The sequence below is a fragment of the Triticum aestivum genome, chromosome 1D (genome assembly GCF_018294505.1).
Source record: "Triticum aestivum cultivar Chinese Spring chromosome 1D, IWGSC CS RefSeq v2.1, whole genome shotgun sequence".
NCBI lineage: Eukaryota > Viridiplantae > Streptophyta > Magnoliopsida > Poales > Poaceae > Triticum > Triticum aestivum.
Window position 1 is genome coordinate 56498519 of NC_057796.1, and position 21341 is coordinate 56519859.

General features: G+C 44.0%; 2 protein-coding genes across 4 annotated transcripts; both read right to left on the minus strand.

Annotated features, from left to right (window-relative positions):
- Positions 1–5285: 5285 nt before the first annotated feature.
- LOC123180277 (uncharacterized) lies at positions 5286–7922 on the minus strand. Of its 3 annotated transcripts, XM_044592265.1 has the most exons (4): positions 7338–7902; positions 6521–6624; positions 6193–6356; positions 5286–6027 (listed from the first exon to the last, which is right to left on the minus strand). In XM_044592265.1, the coding sequence occupies exons 1-4, from the start codon at positions 7430–7432 to the stop codon at positions 5860–5862; spliced, it is 531 nt and encodes a 176-aa protein (XP_044448200.1). In that variant the 5' UTR covers positions 7433–7902; the 3' UTR covers positions 5286–5859. The 3 variants fall into 3 exon arrangements, 1 of the variants encoding a protein (XP_044448200.1); XR_006490843.1 differs by having other exon boundaries at positions 5286–6624; positions 7338–7482; positions 7636–7922; XR_006490842.1 differs by lacking the exon at positions 6193–6356 and having other exon boundaries at positions 5291–6027; positions 7338–7885.
- A 646-nt stretch (positions 7923–8568) lies between these two features.
- On the minus strand, positions 8569–13968 carry LOC123180278 (dnaJ homolog subfamily B member 13). Its single transcript, XM_044592267.1, has 3 exons — positions 13684–13968; positions 13149–13588; positions 8569–9256 (listed from the first exon to the last, which is right to left on the minus strand). Exons 1-3 carry the CDS (start codon positions 13840–13842, stop codon positions 8821–8823), a joined length of 1035 nt encoding a protein of 344 aa, XP_044448202.1. The 5' UTR covers positions 13843–13968; the 3' UTR covers positions 8569–8820.
- Between the last annotated feature and the right edge of the window lie 7373 nt (positions 13969–21341).

Sequence of the window (21341 nt, forward strand, 5' to 3'; positions counted from 1 at the left end):
CAACATATAAATAAAGGGGCAGGGCTAGCACCCAAGACACATCAAGAATCACCAAGCCATGTGCCGGCAACCCCGTCCCCTCTAGTTTATCCTCTGCATAGTTTCCGTTGTGCTTGGCGAAGCCCTGCGGAGATTGTTCTTCACCAACACCATAACAACGTCGTCGTGCTGCCGGAACTCATCTACTACTTCGCCCGTCTTGCTGGATCAAGAAGGCGAGGACGTCATCGAGCTGAACGTGTGCTGAAAACGCGGAGGTGCCGTACGTTCGGTACTTGATCGGGACGGATCGTGAAGATGTACGACTACATCAACCGCCTTGTCAAATGCTTCCGCTTTCGGTCCACGAGGGTACGTAGACACACTCTCCCCCTCTCGTTGCTATGCATCTCCTAGATAGATCTTGTGTGAGCGTAGGAATTTTTGAAGTTGCATGCTACGTTTTCCAACACATACAGTAAAGCTATGGGAGAGAGTCACTGAACACTGTTTAAGAATGACAAGCGTGACAAAAAATCAGTATGGTTTCATGCCTGGAAGGTCGACCATGAAAGTCATTCTCTTGCTACGACAACTCATGAAAAGATATAGGGAGCAAAAGAAGAACCTGCACATGGTGGTCATTGACTTGGAGAAGGCCTATGATAAGATATCACAGAATATCATGTGTTGGACCTTGGAGAAACACAAAGTACATTACCCCTCATCAAGGACATGCACCATAATGTTGTGACAAGCATTCAAATAAGTGGTGGTGACACTGATGATTTCCCGATTAAAAAGGACTGCACCAGGTATCAGCTTTGAGCCATTATCTTTTTTTTTTTGCTTTGGTGATAGATGAGGTCACGAGGGATATACAAGGAGATATCCATGGTGTATACTCTTTGCGGATGATGTGGTGCTAGTCGATGATAGTCGGGCGAGGGTTAATAGGAAGTTAGAGCTATGAAGATAAACCTTGGAATCAAAAGATTTTAGACTTAGTAGAACTAAAACCGAGTACATAAGATGTGATTTCAGTACTACTAAGCACAAGAGGGGGGGTTAGCCTTGATGGGCAGGTGGTGCCTCAGAAGGGCACTTTTCGATATTTGGGGTCAATACTGCATAAAGATGGGGATATTGATGAAGATGTGAACCATCGAATCAAAGTCAGATGGATGAAGTGGCGCCAAAGTTCTGACATTCTCCGTGAACAGAGAGTGCCACAAAAGCTAAAAGACAAATTCTATAGGACGATGGTTCGACCCGCAATGTTGTATGACACTGAGTGTTGGCCGACTAAAAGGCAACATGTTCAACAGTTAGGTGTGGCGGAGAAGCGCATGCTGAGGTGGATGTGTGGCCACACAAGGAAGGACCGAGTCCGAAATGATGATATAGAAGATAGGGTGGGGTAGTACCGATTGAAAAGAAGTTTGTCCAACATCGTTTGAGATGGTTTAAGCATATTCAGCGCAGGCCTCCGGAAGCGCGAGTGTATTGCGTACGGTTAAAGCGAGCCAATAATGTCAAAAGAAGTCAGGATAGACCGAATTGACATGGGAGAAGTTCGTAAAGAGGGACATGAAGGACTCATAAGAGAACTAGCCATGGATTTACTATCCATGTGCCAGAACCATAAGTTAGTTGTGAAATCTTATGAATTTCATCTCTATTCTATGCCAACTTATTTGGTATTAAAGACTTTGTTGTTTTTGTTGTCCTCCTTCAAATCCCTTGGAACAACATGCCGGCAATCGTCATCCCCTTTCTTGGCCAATGCCGCAGCGCAGCTCAGCCAAACGTGTACTTTTCAGAATTAGGATGAGAAAAGAATTAGGATACATCTCAAAACGAGGAGATGCGATGGTAATGGTTGTACTACTAGCAGTTTCTGGAACGTAGACGCTGGTGGCACTTTCTCCTTTTAGAAATAAATAAGGGCACTGCTACGCGTCCGTCGGCCGATGTTTAGATATTATCAAATCGCCTCGACGGCCATTGGATGCCCGAGCTGATAGCCGTTCGATCTAGTGTCCGCGTCCTGCACGCCTACTCGTTATTTCCCGCAACAAACGCTCTTGTCGCAGAAACAATACACTCTTGCTTCCGGCCCCGACAGAGCTACGCCTCGCGCAGCGCCGCTGCCAACCCACCCATCAAATCTCACACCATCAAGTGACCGAGCGTCGTCCTTTCCATTGCAACAGAGGTAATGTTGTAGAATTTTTTAAAACAAAGGTCGTGTTGCAAAAACTTTTGCAACAGAGGTCATGTTGTGAAGAAAAATTGCAACAACATACTTGTTGCATTATTTTTTGCAACAAGATCTATGTTTCAGAAAAGCATCTGCAGCTTGCAATCAGCTTGCAGTCGTGTCCGTCGTAAAAAAAATTGCAACAAAGGTCTTGTTGCGGATTTTTTTTGCAACAGCGGTCTTGTTGCAGATTTTTTTCCTGCAACAAAGGTCTTGTTGCATATTTGTTTTTTGCAACAGAACTGATGTTGCAGAAGTGGACGGCGGCCTTGCCGTCGTCAATGGCGAGCAGAGATCGTCTTCTTCATCACCCGATAGCAGCAAGAGCGGGCCACGAGCTCCGCCAGATGGTGGTGAGGGAGGATCGACGCCGCCCGTCCTTGCCTTCATGCCGCCGCCGACGAGCATCAGACCTCCGACCAGGTCGCCTCGCTGCCATCCCTTCCTTTTTTTTCGTCTGTCCGCCTCTTGTCGTGGGAGCGTCGTGCGTCGCCGTCATCGCGGGTCCTCAACCGTCAGACCTCGCCCAACAAAGCCCCTGCCGCTCCCGGATGTCCCTTCCTCTTGCCCCGCTCGCCATCCTTGGCGGATCCGGTGAGATCCGGCTGGAATCCTCGCAGGCGTCGCCCTCCCAGCCACATGAGTCTCCGCTCGCCACGGGATCTAGCCAGTCAATTGCAGACTCTATTTTCTGAAACAAAGCATGAGTTGCAGAAACGTTGACACGGAGAGGTTGATCTCGACCGTCTGATCAAGAATCAATCTGACGGACACGAAAACGGCGGATGCTCACACGCGATCGGCCGGCCGAAGGTAAGCTTTTCCGAATAAATAAAGCCAAAGTCCATCAGGAAAGAATTTGCCGAGATCCGTCCAGTTGATGCAAGAAACAAATATTCCCGGTCTCTATCGCATGCACGTGAACACCATCGCTCCTAAAGCGGCGCTTGTCAACGACATGTTCTACGTGTTGCCAGCTCATCCGAAAAATCCCTTGGAACCACGCACGCCGGCAATCGTCTTCCTTTTTCTTGGCCGATGCCGCGCCGCAGCTCAGCCAAACGTGTACTTTTCTGGAACGCAGGCGCCGGTGGCACTTTCTCCTTTTTTTCTGAAATAAAAAGAAAGGAGAAATGATAAAAGCCCAAACGATGAAGCGTGGGCTGAATTCCCCGGGATGCATTCCAGCTGATAGAAGACACGAAAATGCCCCATCTCTATCGCATGCACGTGAACAAGATGGATCGCCCATCGCTCCTAGTCCCGGCGTTTGTCAACGACATGTGCGTACAGCAATCACGTCTTTTTATCCCACCCCACTTGTTCAAATCCCTTGGAACAACATGCCGGCAATCGTCTTCCTTTTTCCTGGCCGATGCCGCGCCGCAGCTCGTCCAAAGGTGTGCTTTTCAGACTGATTAGAGCATCTTCAATAAATGGTTCAAAGGTAAAAATAACTAACTTTTGGACCGTTTGGGGCAAAAAACGCTGCTCCAACAGACGGTTTATATGAAAAAGAATTGGACCGCGGCCTCTTCGTGATGTAAAATGCAACACCTCGCGATGCAAATATACATCACGAGATGCATCTGGTCCAAAACTAGCCGTCGCCCGCAAATGCCCAACCGCCACTTCATTTCCGTTCCCGCCCGCGCTCGTCCGCCCGCCCGCGACATAGCCGGCCGGAATCCGCCGCCGTGACCGCCCAAAACCTCGCCGTCGGCGCCGCCACCACCCCACATCCCCTCTGCCGCCGCCGCCCTCCGCCCCCGTCCCCCCCCCCCCCCCGCCGCCGCCCGTCCGCCGCCGAATCGAGTGGTAGCCGGCGCGGGATTTGGCCCCTCCGGCAGTCTGGCTGCCGTGGTAGGCCTCCGCCGGGTCTTTTAGGCTGCCGCCGACCTCCTCCCGTCGGCCGTGAGCCTGTCCACGGCCGTTGCGCCGGCCACACGACCGCCTCCCCGCCGCCCTCCGCCCGGCTGCCGAACTAGTCTTCGCCGCCCACCGAGCTCCTCTTGGCCGGCCTCCAACCTCATTTCTTATCACCGCCGCTGTCCGGAGCCGACCGCAGCCGTCAGCAGCAGCCAATCCAACCGGCGGCCATCTTCTTCCACCGCGGCTGAACAGCAGCCGGGCAGCTGCTGGCCGGTTTTGGACCATGAATTTGGACCATTTATTGGAGTTGCTCTTTTGGACCATGAATTTGGACCATCTGTTGGAGTTGGCCTTTTTTCGGAGCTTCAAAACGCACTTTTTGACGGTCCAAAATTTACATCTCCGGTTTTGGACAGTCAAAATTTGGACTATCTATTGGAGATGCTCTTAGGACGAGAAAAGAATCGCTTGGCAGCCACAATGGGAAAGCAAAATATGCCCCCCGACAACGTTCCAGTCTAAACACATGCTCTTTTCTCTCCGTAGATCTGGTGGTCCCGCTACCGATAGCAACCATCTGATACAACTAGTAAACATGCACGTGCAACGCACGTATTATCATGGTTATGTTTTTATCAACCGTCCTAGGAAGAAAATATATCAATAAAATGAACAAAAATGTAAGTGAGGTAATAAAGACATTGAATAATTGTGGGAATAATCACAACTTCATCCAAAAAATTAGATCTCAACTTACAAAAAGTAAATGTGGACCATAAATAACCTTTACTTGCCAAAATAATAAAGAATGTACATAGTATCTTCTAGATACTAAAGTTGTTTCAAGAATGTGCATATGTACATATTATCTTCCAGAAATTTAGTTGTTTCTTTCTTTTAGGACCGACGCTTGACATGTGCAACACTGAACAAAAGAGCCTCAAGGCTTGACATCTTCAAAAATTGTAAAGCTGGAGCAAATTAGAACATAACTTCTCATTATAAATTGATTTTCTAAGACATTTCATGACCATGCCGTGTTTCACAAAGTTCCCCTGCCCAAAGGTGTGTCAGATGCATTTCAGTTGTCATGCTCTCTGGAAGACACTATTTTTCTCTATGGTGTGTTAGATGGATTGGCAAGCCCCTTTATAGAAATATAAAGTGAATAAACCTGAATGTGAGAGTGGTCTTACCACACTTAATGAACTTTCAAGCCTCATCAGGAGCATTTGAAGCCAAATTAATGGTCAGGCAATACAAAATCTTTAGAAAATAATACGGTCGTACATTATATTGCAAGGCAGCCTTGTCGCAAAACTCTTATTACAGCTCGAAGAGATAAATGTTGAAGCAACCGTGATAATTTTTCTGACCTGGGAGTTCTTCTAGCACCATGAGGGAGCATCAGAGGGAGTGGCACATTTTTTGATGAATTTGTGACACATTACCGTCACAGGAGAGAAGAGTTAGTACATAATGAATGAATGTGACAAATAAGCATTACATATCCTATTGCATTTGACTGGAACCTGGGATCGCCAGAAACAAGTGGGGCCTGACCAGAAGCTGCACTTAGATACACATGATGTTAGATAGGGAAACTGTTGTAGAGATGAACCATAGCACAGTCTAACGGAGAAACACATGTTTGTGATAATTGGTCCTGGTTAAGACAGTCTAGAGCTGCAACTCTCGTTTGTTGTCAGGATATATGACACTTCGCGTTGTATTCCGCTTTCTTCTCATCCGACATTGGCATACCATGATTGAACACTTTTCCTTTTAGGATCGTCCGTTTGATTATGTGGGATATTAGCACTACCATCCATAGTTGTGTTTGTTAGGTCCTTATATGGGGTACATTCTCTTGATGTAAACAGGGGCACATTCATTTTTCTTCTCTTACTCATCTGCAGATAGAAAAGTACAAATGTCAAACAATATATAAAAGGGTATAAAGAGTGGTGAAGATCATTTATGCAGGGCAACATAGTCATGTGAACCAGATCCTGACTATTATGTACAAAGCATCACCAATTAGTTTCTTAAAAATGAAACAAAGATTGAGCATTAACCTCTATATGACTTGGGAGCAATGTACTTGGGAGCAATGTACGTGTATATCTCACAGAATTCAAGGTGCATAGTATGAAGAAAAGAGCCCGTGTATGCATGCGATACGTTGAGCCTGCCTGGGTGTCGGCGACCACACTTGCATATAGCCACGACCAGTCCTCGCCTATGATAAAGTGTGTGATTCTTTGCCCGGGGCCGATAGGGTTGTAGAACATGAACATATTGATGACCGGATCACCAAATATAGTGGCAAATACCGTGACTGCCAAACACATCGTGGTTTTCACAATATTGTAGAAAACTGTAGCCACACACTCACGCACTTACAGGTGGGATCCATGACGTCACACCATTGCTTCCTCCTCATCGATGTCATCCTGATCGGTAGGGCCAGCTTCTTTCGCGGGTCGACTTGTCGATGGCGTGTGGACCTGCAACTCGATCGATGCCCGGCGTCGCGTTAGTGAGAGGTGAGAGCGTAACACAAACAAAGCCTAAGTCCTGTCCTCAAACAAGTCAATGAAAAATAATCCAATCCTTGTACTGCACAATCAGGTAAATCCCACATAAAGCATGCACCTTGAGATGTATGACACATTACTGAATTTTGCATATATAGGGCGTACGTAAGTCAGCCTACCTCGGTAACTTGCTGCACACAAAGTATACTTTGCTGAATTTTGCATTTACCAAATATAATGAGCCTCACTAAATTAAGCAAACACATGTCAGTTCAAGAGACATGCACGCTGCTAACTGACCAAATCAATTTGAATATAGCAAAATTCAGTACAACTCATATATCAAAGCAAGCGTACAACTGATGTGGCCGTTCCCATGTGGGCGCAAGTGCGGCCTCGTTTGCCAGCGGCCGCCCTCGTGCATTCACATCCTCGCGGGGGCGGCAACTCCCGTACGTGTGCGGCGTTGAGGCAATGAGTGTGAGTTTTAGTGGCAACAGTAATATGCAGATGTCTAAATAAACGGTGACATAATGGTACCGTGAGTCAGTTGATTCCAAGACATGTCTTCAACACGAAAGGCTTGCAAGTGCATATGCTCTCTAATCTCTACCTCTACATGCAGCCATATGAGGGCAGAAAAGATGTATGGATTAAGAGGGAGATGGGGTGGTTGGCCGTACATGCACATCAAGTGAGTGGTGGTGATCGTGGAGCTCGGTCTCTCCCGGTGAACGGCCACTACACGCGTCACATGACGGTGGAGGAGCAGCCGCATGCTCGCCTGGATCCTGTTGGTGGTGCTGCTTGAGGCCAACAAGATCTAGCCTGCATAAGAGGAGAACCAAGGCCATCATATCGCGAGGCCTCTTCTTCGCTCGGATCCCATGGGCCGCCGCTTCGGGACGGCCGGGAGACGTCAGATCCATGCTGCTGTGTCGGGGTAGCAGCAGGCGAAGCTTGGGAGGGGTTTCAGCACACCGGTTAAGCACGGAGAGAGACGACGACGGGGAACTCATGGTCGTGATGGTCCTCCTCTGGACACGGTTCTCGCCATGGAGGAGGCGGCCGGATGGGAGCCAGTCGCCATGGAGGAGGCGGCCGGATGGGGCAGGGACGCCCCGGTGGATTTCCTGAGACCAAGATCTGGGAGGGTTAAATTTTGGGTTAGCGCTAATTTCGAGGTGGGATTGGGTGGGCAGTTAGCGGTAATTAAGGGTGCGATTACGTGGTTGCCGATTGAACCTTTCTATTTTTTTTTCGCTCGCTCGCTCGCAGAGTTTTCGTCCGCCACATTAAATTGCTAAACGTACTTTTTGGGATATTTAGTTGTTGTTTGACGGTTAGATTGGAATAAGTTAGCCTAATCGTGAGGCTGTGATTACTTGGTGTTGTTGTGTGTACGTTAGACGGGGTGCACTTAGAGAAAATAATGTTTGCTTGTTTAATAGTAGTAGAGAAAACAAAGAAAAGAATCCACATTTTGTTGCAGTGTTCTCTAGTGAAACACACACACACATAAATCGTTGCTTATCGACAGGACATCCTGCACCGACAATGATCGTCGACGAGCCCGTGTCTATCTCTCTTGGACCAATATCGGGCGATCATTGGAAACAGCATATTATACCAAAACTAAGGTAGCAGGAAAATCAAATGATGATGAGAGACATCCCACTCAATGCAGAAGAATGGCAGCAAAACCTAGTCAAGGAATCTTGTTGAACTGGATGAAACCTCAGGTTCAAGTTTCACCCATATAGATCAGTACGCATTTCACTCAGAACATAGCCAGTTGGTGCCTGATTCTATCAAAGTAACATGGCAAAATCAGAAACATGGTAATTTTCTAGAAAAAAATATGCCAAGAAGACTGGGACATGATAGAAGAACTATCGCATCCCGTAGCAAATGTGAAACTCAGAATCTGATTAATGCTGTTAACTTCTAAAAGGAAGGCAGATCCACTAGGGCAACAGCTGCTAGCATGTCAGCAGTTAGCATTTTAGCAATCAAGAGTCAAGCTGGAATCAGTACGGAAAGCATGCGCTTTACACTAGCACGAAATAGTGATCTTACATTCAGCAAATTCTGCAACCATTTCACCCGTCTATTCCCAACTGCTCGACAAAAGGAAAAGAAGGCGGACTCACATTGTACCAACAGCTAAGACAGAAGTTGCTGGACCCCTGCCTTCTGGTCAGCTGTTAGAGCGGTGGGGAACTTGATCTGAAACTTGATCCTTAGGTTCCCTTTCTTAGACGGCTCCCTTGTGATCGGCATTCCTTCGCCCTGAACAACTTCTTCGTAGGTGGGACTGATGACAGACTTCACGGGAACGGTTAAACTTCGCCCGTCCAGAGTAGTCAGCTGGACTGCGCAACCAGTCAATGCATCCACGAGCGAAATCTTATGCGTGTAAACAAGGTCGTTCCCATCTCTCTTGAATTTCGGGTGTGCCCGTTCTTCTATTATGAAGACGAGATCTGATGGTATGACGTTACGTGTCTCGTTGCCTTTCTCTGGAAAGGTGATCTTTGTGCCCTTCTTCCATCCAGGCTTGATATCAATTGTTAGGATCTCCTCCACACTCATCGGTTTCCTGCAGAAACAAACATCAACATATGTTTCCATAAAAAGAAAGATATGTAAATAATGAGATCCTTTTTTTTTGTCTGGAAATTAAAGCTTTAGCAACTCTAGGGCATCATACCGACTTGACATACGAAACTAGGAAGCCTTATCCATGCAGTGTATCGTAAATAAATACCCTAGAATCACAAATATTGTCTGCAATAATCATCAATCACAGATAGGCGAAGCTATACTTCGGTTATGCATCACTCCAGATAACCTTAACAAGGGCAAACAAGCTGCATCTGTACAATTTGTTAAGTTCCAGTTTTCTATAGTACCATGTATTTGTTTCCTTTTTCATACCTTTTAAAAGAACTGGTTCACTATCAATCCCTCTGCGTCCACATCAGTTAACTGGGGAGGAAGTGCAAGCAAAGCATACAAGGATAGGCAACTTCAAACAATTGCTACATACCATCCTGCTAACTAAATGCTGGTGCAGAGTGGACCTATATACAAGTAGCAATTCTCATGCATTGGCAGCATTTCTACTCCATGTGTGTGGTGTGTGAGTGTGTGCATCTATGTTGTGATCGGTGTTTCTAAAAAACTTCCTTGAAAATAATAGCTTAGGTGATCAACATCTCATATTTGGCCTTCCTTGAAACAATTATACTTATCCTTGAAACAATATACTTACCCAGACACTGATTGTTTTTCTGCGAGGAACCCAGAAGCCAACTTGTCATACATATGTTCATTGGAGCAAAGAAAAACCCACCTACTGTCCTTCAATATGTGTCAAAAGTATATATTTTACATCAAAGACATGACCTGGCCGATTCAATTCAAAATGATTGACACACCATAGTTCATGTTCTCACATAGGTGTGTATACGTCAAAGACTCAGTCTGCATGGCAGAAATCCACACTCGTTTGCGGTTTGCTTAAGTGTATTGTGCTGAACTTATTTTATACAATTTGCTGTGGAAAAATAGCCACGGAAGCTGAATAAAGTTGGTAAGCCAGACAGAAAAATAGGCAAAAGCTGGATTATCACAATCCACCTCGATGCCAAACGCAGCATAAAAAGGGCACTGTTGTACTGAACCATTTTACACAAACACCTCAGAGAATAAACACTACAATCCACCTCGATGGATTATCACAGCTGTTAGGGCTCTGTCATTATCACAATCCACCTCTGACATTATCACAGCTGTTGGTAAGCCAGACAGAAAAATAGGCAAAAGCTGGATTATCACAATCCACCTCAATGCCAAACGCAGCATAAAAAGGGCACTGTTGTACTGAACCATTTTACACAAACACCTCAGAAAATAAACACTACAACATAATATAACTGTTCTGAGTTCTGAGTTAAAACAAACAGTCTACCTCTGATGATCTTTACTAAATCTCTCTCAAACAGTAGAAGCCCAATTACGTAACTATACCCAATGTCAGAGCCCTAACAGCTGTGATATCTGTTGAACGGAGTAGGATCTGGGCTTATGACTGAACTCACTGAAGGTTGAGACCTTAGCCTATTGTTCCCTCCAGTTCATGAAAAAGTGATGTTCTGGACATATCTTAGTTCAAACATTCATTTTTTTTAACTTTTAATACCATTTTAAAATTTTGGATTATAAACTTCAAAACCATACTCATAGATTTGTCTCTAGAAGTACTTTCCTGAGTATATAATTTTATTCTGTGTTATACATAACACTGCCAGAAATAAGTGGCCGAAGTTAGTACATCCTGAAAAACCATGTAACCGTCTAAAAATTTCCTTATTTGTGAACTGGAGAGCTTATTAAAGAAGCTCATTATGCCCCCGCCATGCATTTTCGCTTATGGGATTCTAAAGGTAAAACCCTCCAAACTCATTTTTTAAGAGAATCCATAATTGCAGCAATAATAAGAATGAGCTATGAACATAAAAAAAATCATCCTCAAACAGTCTCCATGTTGGATCTTTAGGCGGGAAGGTGGTAATGACCTTTTTATTTATGAGCAAATACATTAGGTAATGAGAAACGATATAATGGAAACAGAAAGGCACATAAGGATACGTGCAGGTACCAGTAAACGCTATAGAGCTATAACACTATCAATTGACTTATTTATAGACTAACTCGTTTCTGGCTTTCTGCAATACCCCCAAGTGCCTAAAAGGAGGATTTGTTCTAAAACTGGAAAGGTTGTCAAAGTAGAATTTATGATTTTACTCAAGACAAGGTATCATATTACTAGAAGACAGAGACACCGTGTTTGGCTGCACATAGATCGGATTAATCTAGTGCTCCCTCCGTATCAAAATATAAGATGTTTTTGCAGTTCAATTTGAACTGCAAAAACATCATTGAACTGCAAAAACATCTTATATTTTGGTACAAAGGTAGTACATTGAAAAAATAGTGATATAAGGAGTACACAATGAATAAACTCTTCGAGGCAAATTGAGCAATAAGTATGAGCCACATAAGCATCTCAATGTCATAACGAAAGCATATTGCCCACTCCAAGGAAATCATGTGTGCCATGTGCAGCTCAAACTTAAAGTTAATTACAGAGGTCTAAACTGCCCAAAAACCACACCAATAAGAGCTAGAGCCTAGAGCTCATGCTTTTTTTCAGGCATCTAGGTCATTGTCAAAGTATAAATATACAACTACATAATAAGTAGGGGGAAGTACTGAGAGGCTACATTCACCTTTCGAAATACGAGCCGATATTTAAATTAACTGCTACTCGGCACCTCACCAAATCGAATAACCCCTAATTGGCTCATTAAATGGTCCAACCGGTTTATCGGTCTGACAGCCAATAAAAGGCCGAATTATCAGGTGACCGGAGTAACTGCCAGAGGAGGTACATAGCTTATCTGGCCCAAAATGTAGCCCGTTTCCCTCCCCTCTCCCAGCCGCTCCGCGATCTAGGTGTCCAGGTTCCCGCCCCTTGTCCTAGAGGAGCAGCTGCCTCTGCCCCGAGTAGCCACCGGTGAAGTCAGCAAGCCCGTGCCTCCCCCCTCCTCCAGGAGCCTCCTCTCTCCTGGTAATGATGTGTATGTATGTTGTCGTGCTGCTACTAATGTGTACAATAACATATCTAGACATCTAGTATAGTGCATGTTGCTATGTAGCCTAGGATATATAGATATGGCCCTAGTTAAACCTACCGATAAATTCAGTTAATAGGCCGATTCACCAATAATTAATCTCCACTCAGCCCCTGACCGAGCAGCTACCGGTTACTGATATCCTAAACATTGGCTACATTCCAACAGGAGCATCATGGATCGACCCACACTAAGGTCCGTCTATGATTTACATGACATGTCAGTTTTGAGTTGGTATGTGCAGCTCAGAATATGTAGTGCTTTAGCATAAGAGAAAACAAACAAGTTAAACAACCGTTGCTTAGTGTTGCTCCGAATCTCCCACCCTCTCTCCTCTACTCTTATCCAACATGCCTATCAAATTCCTCCCTTCTCAACCATTCCTTCTTAGGTCCTTATTTTTTGCTGCCCTTATTTTCTTCGATCCATCGACTATTTAGAAATAGCAGTGATCCTGACAGTCAGCCGGTGACAGAAAGAGCTACCGCACAAAGGCACAGACTTTCCTCTAGTCAACACAGGCATATAAAATTGCATGAAAAAAAATCCATACCAAGAGGCAAGAGCTGGTTACTACCACAATCAGACCGAATCAATCATCAATATCACAACAATGCTATGCTTAAAAACTACTCCCTCCGTTCCAAAATAGATGACCCAACTTTGTACTAAACTTAGTATAAAGTTGAGTCATCTATTTTGGAACGGAGGGAGTAATTACGAATAAATCCGATTAATTTAGTCTAGAAACAAGATGAGTAGAGAATGAAAGAGCAAAAGAATCCATCTCACCCGACGGAGTCGAGGACATCCCTGGAGATCTTCATCTTCTTGGTGGCGCCCTTGTGCAGGTCTTCCAGACTGCATGCTAGCTGCCGCTCGATCGCCGCTCCCTTCCTCGCCGACCCCCCGGACGCCTCCCCTGACCCGGGAGAGAATCCTGCAGCGGCGGCGGCAACGCTGGCTGCGCACCCCGGGACAGACTGCGGAGCGCTGCCTCCGCTCCAAGGGCCGCGCGGCCCCTGCCCGAAGAACGAACCCCCGAACATCTCCTGGAAGATCTCGTCGGCGCTCCTCGGATGGAAGCGGAACCCGGGACCGCTGCCGCCGCCGAAGCCGTGGGCGTGCGCGTGCGCGTGCGCGGCGGAGGGGGAGGGCGTGGCGACGCCCGCCTTGATCCCCTCCTCGCCGTACTGGTCGTAGATGGCGCGCTTATCCGGGTCGCTGAGCACCTGCGAGGAGACAGAGAGAGACCGTAAGGCGACAGATTCAGAGGGTTCTCGGCGGCGGCGGCGGCGGCAATGGAGGGAGGGAGGGAGGGACGTACGTCGTAGGCCACGGAGACCTGCTTGAAGAGGGTGTCGGCCTGCGGAGAGGGGTTCTTGTCTGGGTGGTACTTCATGACGAGGCGGCGGTAGGCCTTCTTGAGCTCGTCGTCGGTGGCGCCGCGGCCGACGCCGAGCACCTTGTAGTAGTCCGCCTCCATCGACGGCGACGGCTGATGCGGCAGGTGGTTGCGGCTCCCAACTTGGGATTGGCTTTGGCTGGTTGCGGACCAGGGAGGGGGAGGACGAGGGTTTTGCTTCCCCTCTGTTCGTCCTTGATGAGATGGGGTTTGTTTTGGGCTTTTCTCTTTTTGTTGTGTCATTATTTTTGGTGAGTGACTCTTGTTCTATTTGTTGTTGGAGCGACATATAATTCTTGCTATATCGAACCATGTATATATATATTCTCAAACAAAGCTTAAGCATCTTGCCTGTATTTAGTATGTGTGCATAAGAATATTGAGAAAATAGTAATTATTCATAGCTATTACTAATATATTTTTACTGGCTGAAAGAGATTTTGGGTCCACCATTAGCTTGTTATCTACTCAAATGATCTATCTTTGTATTTCTCAATCTTAATTGTAACAAGTTGTGTCAGGTGATGTCGGTAAATTAGTAGAGATTTCTAGATAACAAATTTTGCTTTTATCGTCGCTTGATATATTTTTCCTGTTGGTTTCAAAACTTTATTTCTCTATCCGCCTACAATCATGGACTGTGGACTATGACTTAATTCAACAAACCTATCAATAGTTTGACTTTGTGTAGTTCCATAGAATAATGCTAACTTTTCTTTCTTAACTGCTAATTGAGAGCTGATATTCGTTCTCCATTCGTATATAGCCTTTTTTTCTCTCTCTTACCAACCTTTATGGTTGTCAAGTTTTCGTCTTTGTATTTTATTGCGGCCTTTTCTAGAGCTTATACATTTTTTTCAACAATGATATTTCATGGAACCTGCACTTTGTTTTTTTATGAGAGAAATTTTTAATCTATTCGTCAATCATGGCAGTAGAGAGAACACTAGAGGTAATAAAACAACCTGATCCATGAATCACCTAGCGACGACTACAAGCACTAGAGCGAGCCAAAGACGCGCCGCTGTCATTGCCTCTCCCTCAAAGGAGTCGGGCAAAATTGTTGTAGTAGATAATCGGGAAGCCGTCGTGCTAAGCCCCCAAAAGACCAGTGCACTAGTGCAACACTTATAATTTTTTATGTAGCCGTCTGATTAGCTAGTTGGTGAGGTAATAGCTTACCAAGGCGATGATCAGTAGCTGGTCCGAGAGGATGATCAGCCACACTGGGACTGAGACACGGCCCAGACTCCTACGGGAGGCAGCAGCGGGGAATTTTCCGCAATGGGCGAAAGCCTGACGGAGCAATGCCGCGAAAGAAGTGACAGAAGAAAGCTACGGGCATATACCCCTGCCCCGGGGGAACAGGTGCCGATCGGAGATCCATGGATCACAGAAAAATCTCTCCCCATGGCCTTTCGCCTCTGAAAGCGACGGGAACCTTTGTCGTACCCCGATTTGTTGGGGTTGGCACGTACCGACCAACGGGGCCACAGAAGATGAAGGAGAGTGCCGAGAAGATTCCACTTATTCTAGATTAAAAGCAGTTCAGGACCAGGTACGCCGACCACGATATTTGGAGTTTGCAGTAGGTGATCATGCTTGACTTCGGCTTGAACCTACAAAGGGTGTGATGCGTTTTTGAGTGAAGGATTAGGTATAGCTGACCGATACATCGGACCTTTCTTGGCCCATATCCCCCTAGCCCTTACTCCCTTGTTTCGGTGGTTGGTCTCTACCTTTTTCTGTCTCTTGGCTAGTGTGTCTTCCTCTTCTTTTTGAGGGTAGAAATTTAGCAACACTTTTCCAGCAGGATCTCTTGCAAGAAGAAAATAATCTCCAAATTCGACTTGTCAATTTTATTTCTCATGAAAATAGCAAGTTAACTCAAAGAATTTATCACACAAATAGTTATGTAATTTCTTATTTTGCTCTTTTAGTTTCAATCAACACATCTTCCCATTAGGCACATAACATACACAAGACACACATGGTATTGTAGCACCTTCATGTAAGTATCCCAATAGTAATCGTCCCAACAAAAAGTGGAGAAGGGTATTTATGAGCCTCCCAAATTTGATCTCATAGATACCTACCCAATTAAATTTAGCCCTTTTGATTATTTTTTCTTGTCACAAAGGAAACTTGCAGATGAAAGGAGGGAATATGAGATGAGCATGGATGATCTCCCTCACTTCTATTACAATACTTGAATCTATGCATTATGCCTAGCCTAGGGGTGTGAAATGATGGCGCTTGTTGGGAGGCAACTGATACGTCTCCAACGTATCTACTTTTCCTAACGCTTTTCCTCTTGTTTTGGACTCTAATTTGCGTGATTTGAATGAAACTACCCCGGACCGACACTGTTTTCAGCAGAACTACCATGGTGTTGTTTTTGTGCAGAAATAAAAGTTCTCGGAATGGAACAAAACTTTGCGAGGATTTTTTATACAATAAATAAGAATTTCTGAAGCCAAGATCCACCGGAGAGGGGCACCTGGGTGGGCACAAACCACCAGGGCGCGCACCCCTCTCCTGGCGCGCCCAGGTGGGTTGTCCCACCTGGTGGCCCCGTAGACCCTGAAACCGACGCTATAAAATCCTATTTTTTCAGGAAAAAAAACAGGGAGAAGGAATTATCGCGATCCACAAGATAGAGCCACCGTCACCTCCTGTTCTTCATCGGGAGGCCAGATCTGGAGTCCGTTTGGGGCTCTGGAGAGGGGGATCTTTGTTCTTCGTCATCACCAACCCTTCTCCATCGCCAATTCCATGATGCTCCCCACCGGGAGTGAGTAATTTCTTCGTAGGCTCGCTGGTCGGTGAGGAGTTGGATGAGATTCATCATGTAATCGAGTTAGCTTTGTTAGGGTTTGATCCCTAGCATCCACTATGTTCTAAGATTGATGTTGCTATGACTTTGTCATGCTTAATGCTTGTCACTTTGGGCCCGGGTGCCATGAACTCGATCTGAACCATTTATGTTATCACAATTATATCCATGTTCTAGATCCGATCTTGCAAGTTATAGTCACCTACTACGTGTTATGATCAGGCAACCCCGGAGTGACAATAGTCGGGACCACTCCCGGTGATGATTGTAGTTTGAGGAGTTCATGTATTCACTATGTGTTAATGCTTTGTTCCGGTTCTCTATTAAAAGGAGGTCTTAATATCCCTTAGTTTCCAATTGGACCCTGCTGCCACGGGAGGGTAGGACAAAAGATGTCATGCAAGTTCTTTCCATAAGCACGTACGACTATTTACAGAATACATGCCTACATTGTATCGACGAACTGGAGCTAGTGCCGTATCACCCTAGGTTATAACTGTCTCATGATGAATATCATCCAACAAGTCACCGATCCAATGCCTACGAATTTATCCTATATTATTCTTGCTAAGTTACTACTGCTATCATCACTGTTACACTTGCTACAAAATTACTGCTATCACTGTTACCGTTTACTGTTACTGCTGTCACTACTATCAAAACTATCATATTACTTTGCTACTGATCACTTTGCTGCAGATAATTAATCTCCAGGTGTGATTGAATTGACAACTTAGCTGCTAATACCTTCAAATATTCTTTGGCTCCCCTTGTGTCGAATCTATAAATTTGGGTTAAATACTCTACCCTCGAAAACTGTTGTGATCCCCTATACTTGTGGGTTATCAAGACCTTTTTCTGGCGCCGTTGCCAGGGAGCATAGCTATATTTGTTGAGTCACTTGGGATTATTATCAATTTATCACTATGAAGAAACTGAAGGATGCTAAGACTAAGATATTTCCCTCTAAGACGAGGGGAGGTAAGGAACTGCCATCCAGTTCTACTTTAGATTCACCTTCTGTTATAAGTAACTTGCAACACCACCACATGCTATTAATTTTGATATGTCGCAAGTTATTGATGATGCTACTTCGGCTATGGATAATGCTTATGATGATGCTAGTACCTTGCTTGATAATGATGATGTGCCACTTGGTGACTTTCTTGATAAACAAATTGCTAGAGTAATACAACATGATGTTGTTGAATCTGATGATGAGTTTGGAACTGAAACTCCTGAAACACCTGCTAGAACTAGCCCTCCTAGATATTAATTGACTAAGGTACCGGAAGGTTATGTTATGAATGAGGAGACAACTAGAGATATTCTTGCTTGCAGAGATAAAGATGATCTAGAGAAATTATTATGCAAGTATAAAGAAAAATCTCTGAATGCTAGAATGAAATATGATCCTAAGTTTGCTACTTCACCTATCTTTATTGATGATAAGGATTATGAATTCTCTGTCGACCCAGAGTTAATTACTTTGGCTGAATCTGATCCTTTCCATGGTTATGAAACTGAAACTGTTGTGGCACATCTTACTAAGTTGAATGACATAGCCACCCTTTTTACTCATGATGAGAAAACTCGCTATTATTTTATTCTCAAATTATTTCCGTTCTCATTAAAAGGTGATGCTAATAAAGCTTGGTACCATACTCTTGCTCCTGGTTGTGTGCGTAGTCCCCAGGATATGATTTATTACTTCTCTGAAAAATATTTCCCTGCTCATAAGAAACAAGCTGCTTTACAGGAAATATTTAACTTTGTGCAAATTAAAGAAGAGAGTCTCCCACAAGCTTGGGGGAGGCTTTGCCAGTTACTTAATGCTTTGCCTGATCATCCTCTTAAGAAAAATGAAATACTTGATATCTTCTATAATGGGCTAACTGATGCTTCTAGGGATTTCCTAGATAGTTGTGCTGGTTGTGTTTTCACGGAACGAACTGTTGGACAAGCTAAAGAATTATTGAATAAGATATTGAAAAATTATGATGATTGGACTATTCCTGAACCACCTCCTAAACCCACTCCGAAGAAGATGGGTATATTATATCTCAGTCATGAAGATATGCAAGAGGCAAAGAAATCTATGAAGGAAAAAGGTATTAAAGCCGAGGATGTTAAAAATTTGCCTCCTATTGAAGAAATACATGGGCTTAATACACCACCACTGCCTAAGGTGGTAGAGGTAAATTCTCTAATGAAGTTCAATGATAACGACAACTCTCACAATATGCACCCTAGCCAATGTCTTTATGGGTTTGAAAACTACATTAGAAAACAAGATCACTTCAATGCAAATGTTATAAAACAATTGAAATACAATTCTGATATGATTGCTCGCTTGAGTGACTTGTTATTTAGAATCTCAAATGATGTTAGAGGTGTTGGAAAGCGTGCTTCTATGGTTCAAACTCAGTTAGAACATGTTGCTAAATCTCAAAGAGAATTGCTTGATGAAATGAATAATAATATACATGACTTTGCTGTTAGAGTTGCAACTAGAGGAGGTAAAATGACTCAGGAACCACTTTATCCTGAGGGACACCCAAAAAGAATTGAACAAGATTCACAAAGATTTAACACTGATGCACGTAGTCCTTCTAAAAAGAAAAAGAAGAAGAAAAATGATAAGACTTTGCATACTTCTAGTGAACCTGAAATAGAAAAACCTCGTGATAATGATAATGAAACTTCTATCTCTGATGCTGAAACTCAATCTGGTAATGAACACTCACCTTCTGATAATGCAAAAAGATAATGAGGAGGTTCATGAAGACTCTCAAACAAATAATGAAAAAGAACCAGATAATGATGTTGAGATAGAACCACCTATTGATCTTGATAGCCCACAACCTAAGAATAAAAGATATGATAAAAGAGACTTCATTGCTAGAAAACACGGTAAAGAAAGAGAACCGTGGGTTCAAAAACCTATGCCTTTTCCGCCCAAGTCAACTAAAAAGAAAGATGATGAAGAATTTGAACGCTTTGCTAAAATGCTGAGGCTAGTCTTTTTGCGTACTCGCTTGACTGATATCTTGAAAATGCCTCCTTACACAAAGTATATGAAAGACATCATCACCAATAAGAGAAAAATACCGGAAGCTGAAATCTCCACTATGCTTGCTAATTATACTTTTAAAGATGCAGTACCTAAAAAACTTGGAGATCGGGGAATGCCAATTATACCTTGCTCTATCAAAAAGAATTATGTGAAAACTGCTTTGTGTGATTTAGGAGCTTGTGTTAGTGTTATGCCTTTCTCTTTATATAAAAGACTTGACTTGAATAAACTCATACCTACTGAATATCTTTGCAAATGGCTGACAAATCAACTGCCATACCCATCGATATCTATAAGGATGTGCCCGTTGTTGTTGCTAATGTTACTATTTTGACTGACTTTGTTATACTTGAGATGCCCGAGGATGACAACATGTCGATTATCCTTGGTAGACCCTTCTTGAATATTGCAGGGGCTGTTATTGATTGCAATAAAAGCAAGGTCACTTTTCATATCGATGGTAATGAGCATATGGTGCACTTTCCGAAGAAACAATTCCAAGTGAATGGTATTAATGTTATTGAAAAATCTCTGACAATCACTATTGGAAGTTTTCAAATACCTCTACCTACTGTAAAAAAGAAATATGAAATGCTTATTGCCAGGGATGTTCATATCCCTGTTGAGGTAACTTAGTGATTTACGAAAGTTCTTCGGTTTCATGCTAATCGAAAGTGGTTGTTAATAAGACCTGATCAACCTTATTAATGGATCATTTTTGAGCGGTATGAAGTTGATGAATTTAGTAAGCACTACCTTTTGTCCCTACTTTTTGTTTTCTGTTTTTATTAGTTAAATAAAATAAAATGCCATGTTTTATCTGTTTTCTGAATTTCCTGTGCAATAAAAAATGACCAAAAAATAAAAGTTCTCAGAATGCCCTGAAAATTTAATACGATTTTTTTCTGAATATTTCTGAATTCCTGGTGCAAATAATAGCAGAGGGAGGTGCACCAGGTGGGCACAACCCACCTGGGCGTGCCAGGACCCCCAGGCGCACCATGGTGGGTTGTGGTCCCCATGTGGGCCCCTCCACTTATCCCTTCACACCACATCATCACTTACCTCACGAAAAAATCTCCGTTGCTCTCTCTCCCGTGTTCTTGCTCTCAAACCCGCAGATTTCGATCTCTTTGCTCGAAGCTCCGTTTCCGAAACTGTTTCGGGGGATTGTTGCTTGGTATGTGACCCCATCGTTTGTCCAATTAGTTTTTGTTTTAGTGGTTTATATTTTGAATAATTAGCTACTCTTGGTGTTGCTGTAGATGAGCTTGCATGTTGAATTCTTAGAGTTCTAAGTAGTTTGAATGCTTGCTATGGCCTCTATGTATCCCTATGAGTAGTTGGTATCATTTTTGTAAATTTTTGTTGATAAATTTTTGACACTCAATTTTTTTTAGAAAATTGTACGTGAACACGATGAACTTTTTTGGAAGGAGTTCTTCGAGTAGGCGATCCTCGGGGGCATCTTCTAGTGACAGCTCCGCTCGTCGGTCTTATGTTGAACCAAGTGAAAGTTCCACACGAGATCCCACCACCAAAACATGCATATGGCCTTGCGATGAGTATATGATGTGTGTGGGCATTAAGGAGGAATTTGAGCAATATGTTCACAATGCCGGTCTCGGTCCCTACATTTCAGAGCAAAGGAAGATACTTTGTCCTTGA

Coding starts and splice junctions, on each gene's coding strand:
- LOC123180277 (XM_044592265.1), bottom strand. CDS start 7,432: ATGCGGCTGCTCCTCCACCGTCATGTGACGCGTGTAGTGGCCGTTCAC. Junction 6,625..7,337: donor ACCACTCACTTGATGTGCAT/GTACGGCCAACC, acceptor ATCGAGTTGCAG/GTCCACACGCCATCGACAAG. Junction 6,357..6,520: donor TGACGTCATGGATCCCACCT/GTAAGTGCGTGA, acceptor ACTTTATCATAG/GCGAGGACTGGTCGTGGCTA.
- LOC123180278 (XM_044592267.1), bottom strand. CDS start 13,842: ATGGAGGCGGACTACTACAAGGTGCTCGGCGTCGGCCGCGGCGCCACC. Junction 13,589..13,683: donor AGGTCTCCGTGGCCTACGAC/GTACGTCCCTCC, acceptor GTCTCCTCGCAG/GTGCTCAGCGACCCGGATAA. Junction 9,257..13,148: donor GATGTCCTCGACTCCGTCGG/GTGAGATGGATT, acceptor TTGTTTCTGCAG/GAAACCGATGAGTGTGGAGG.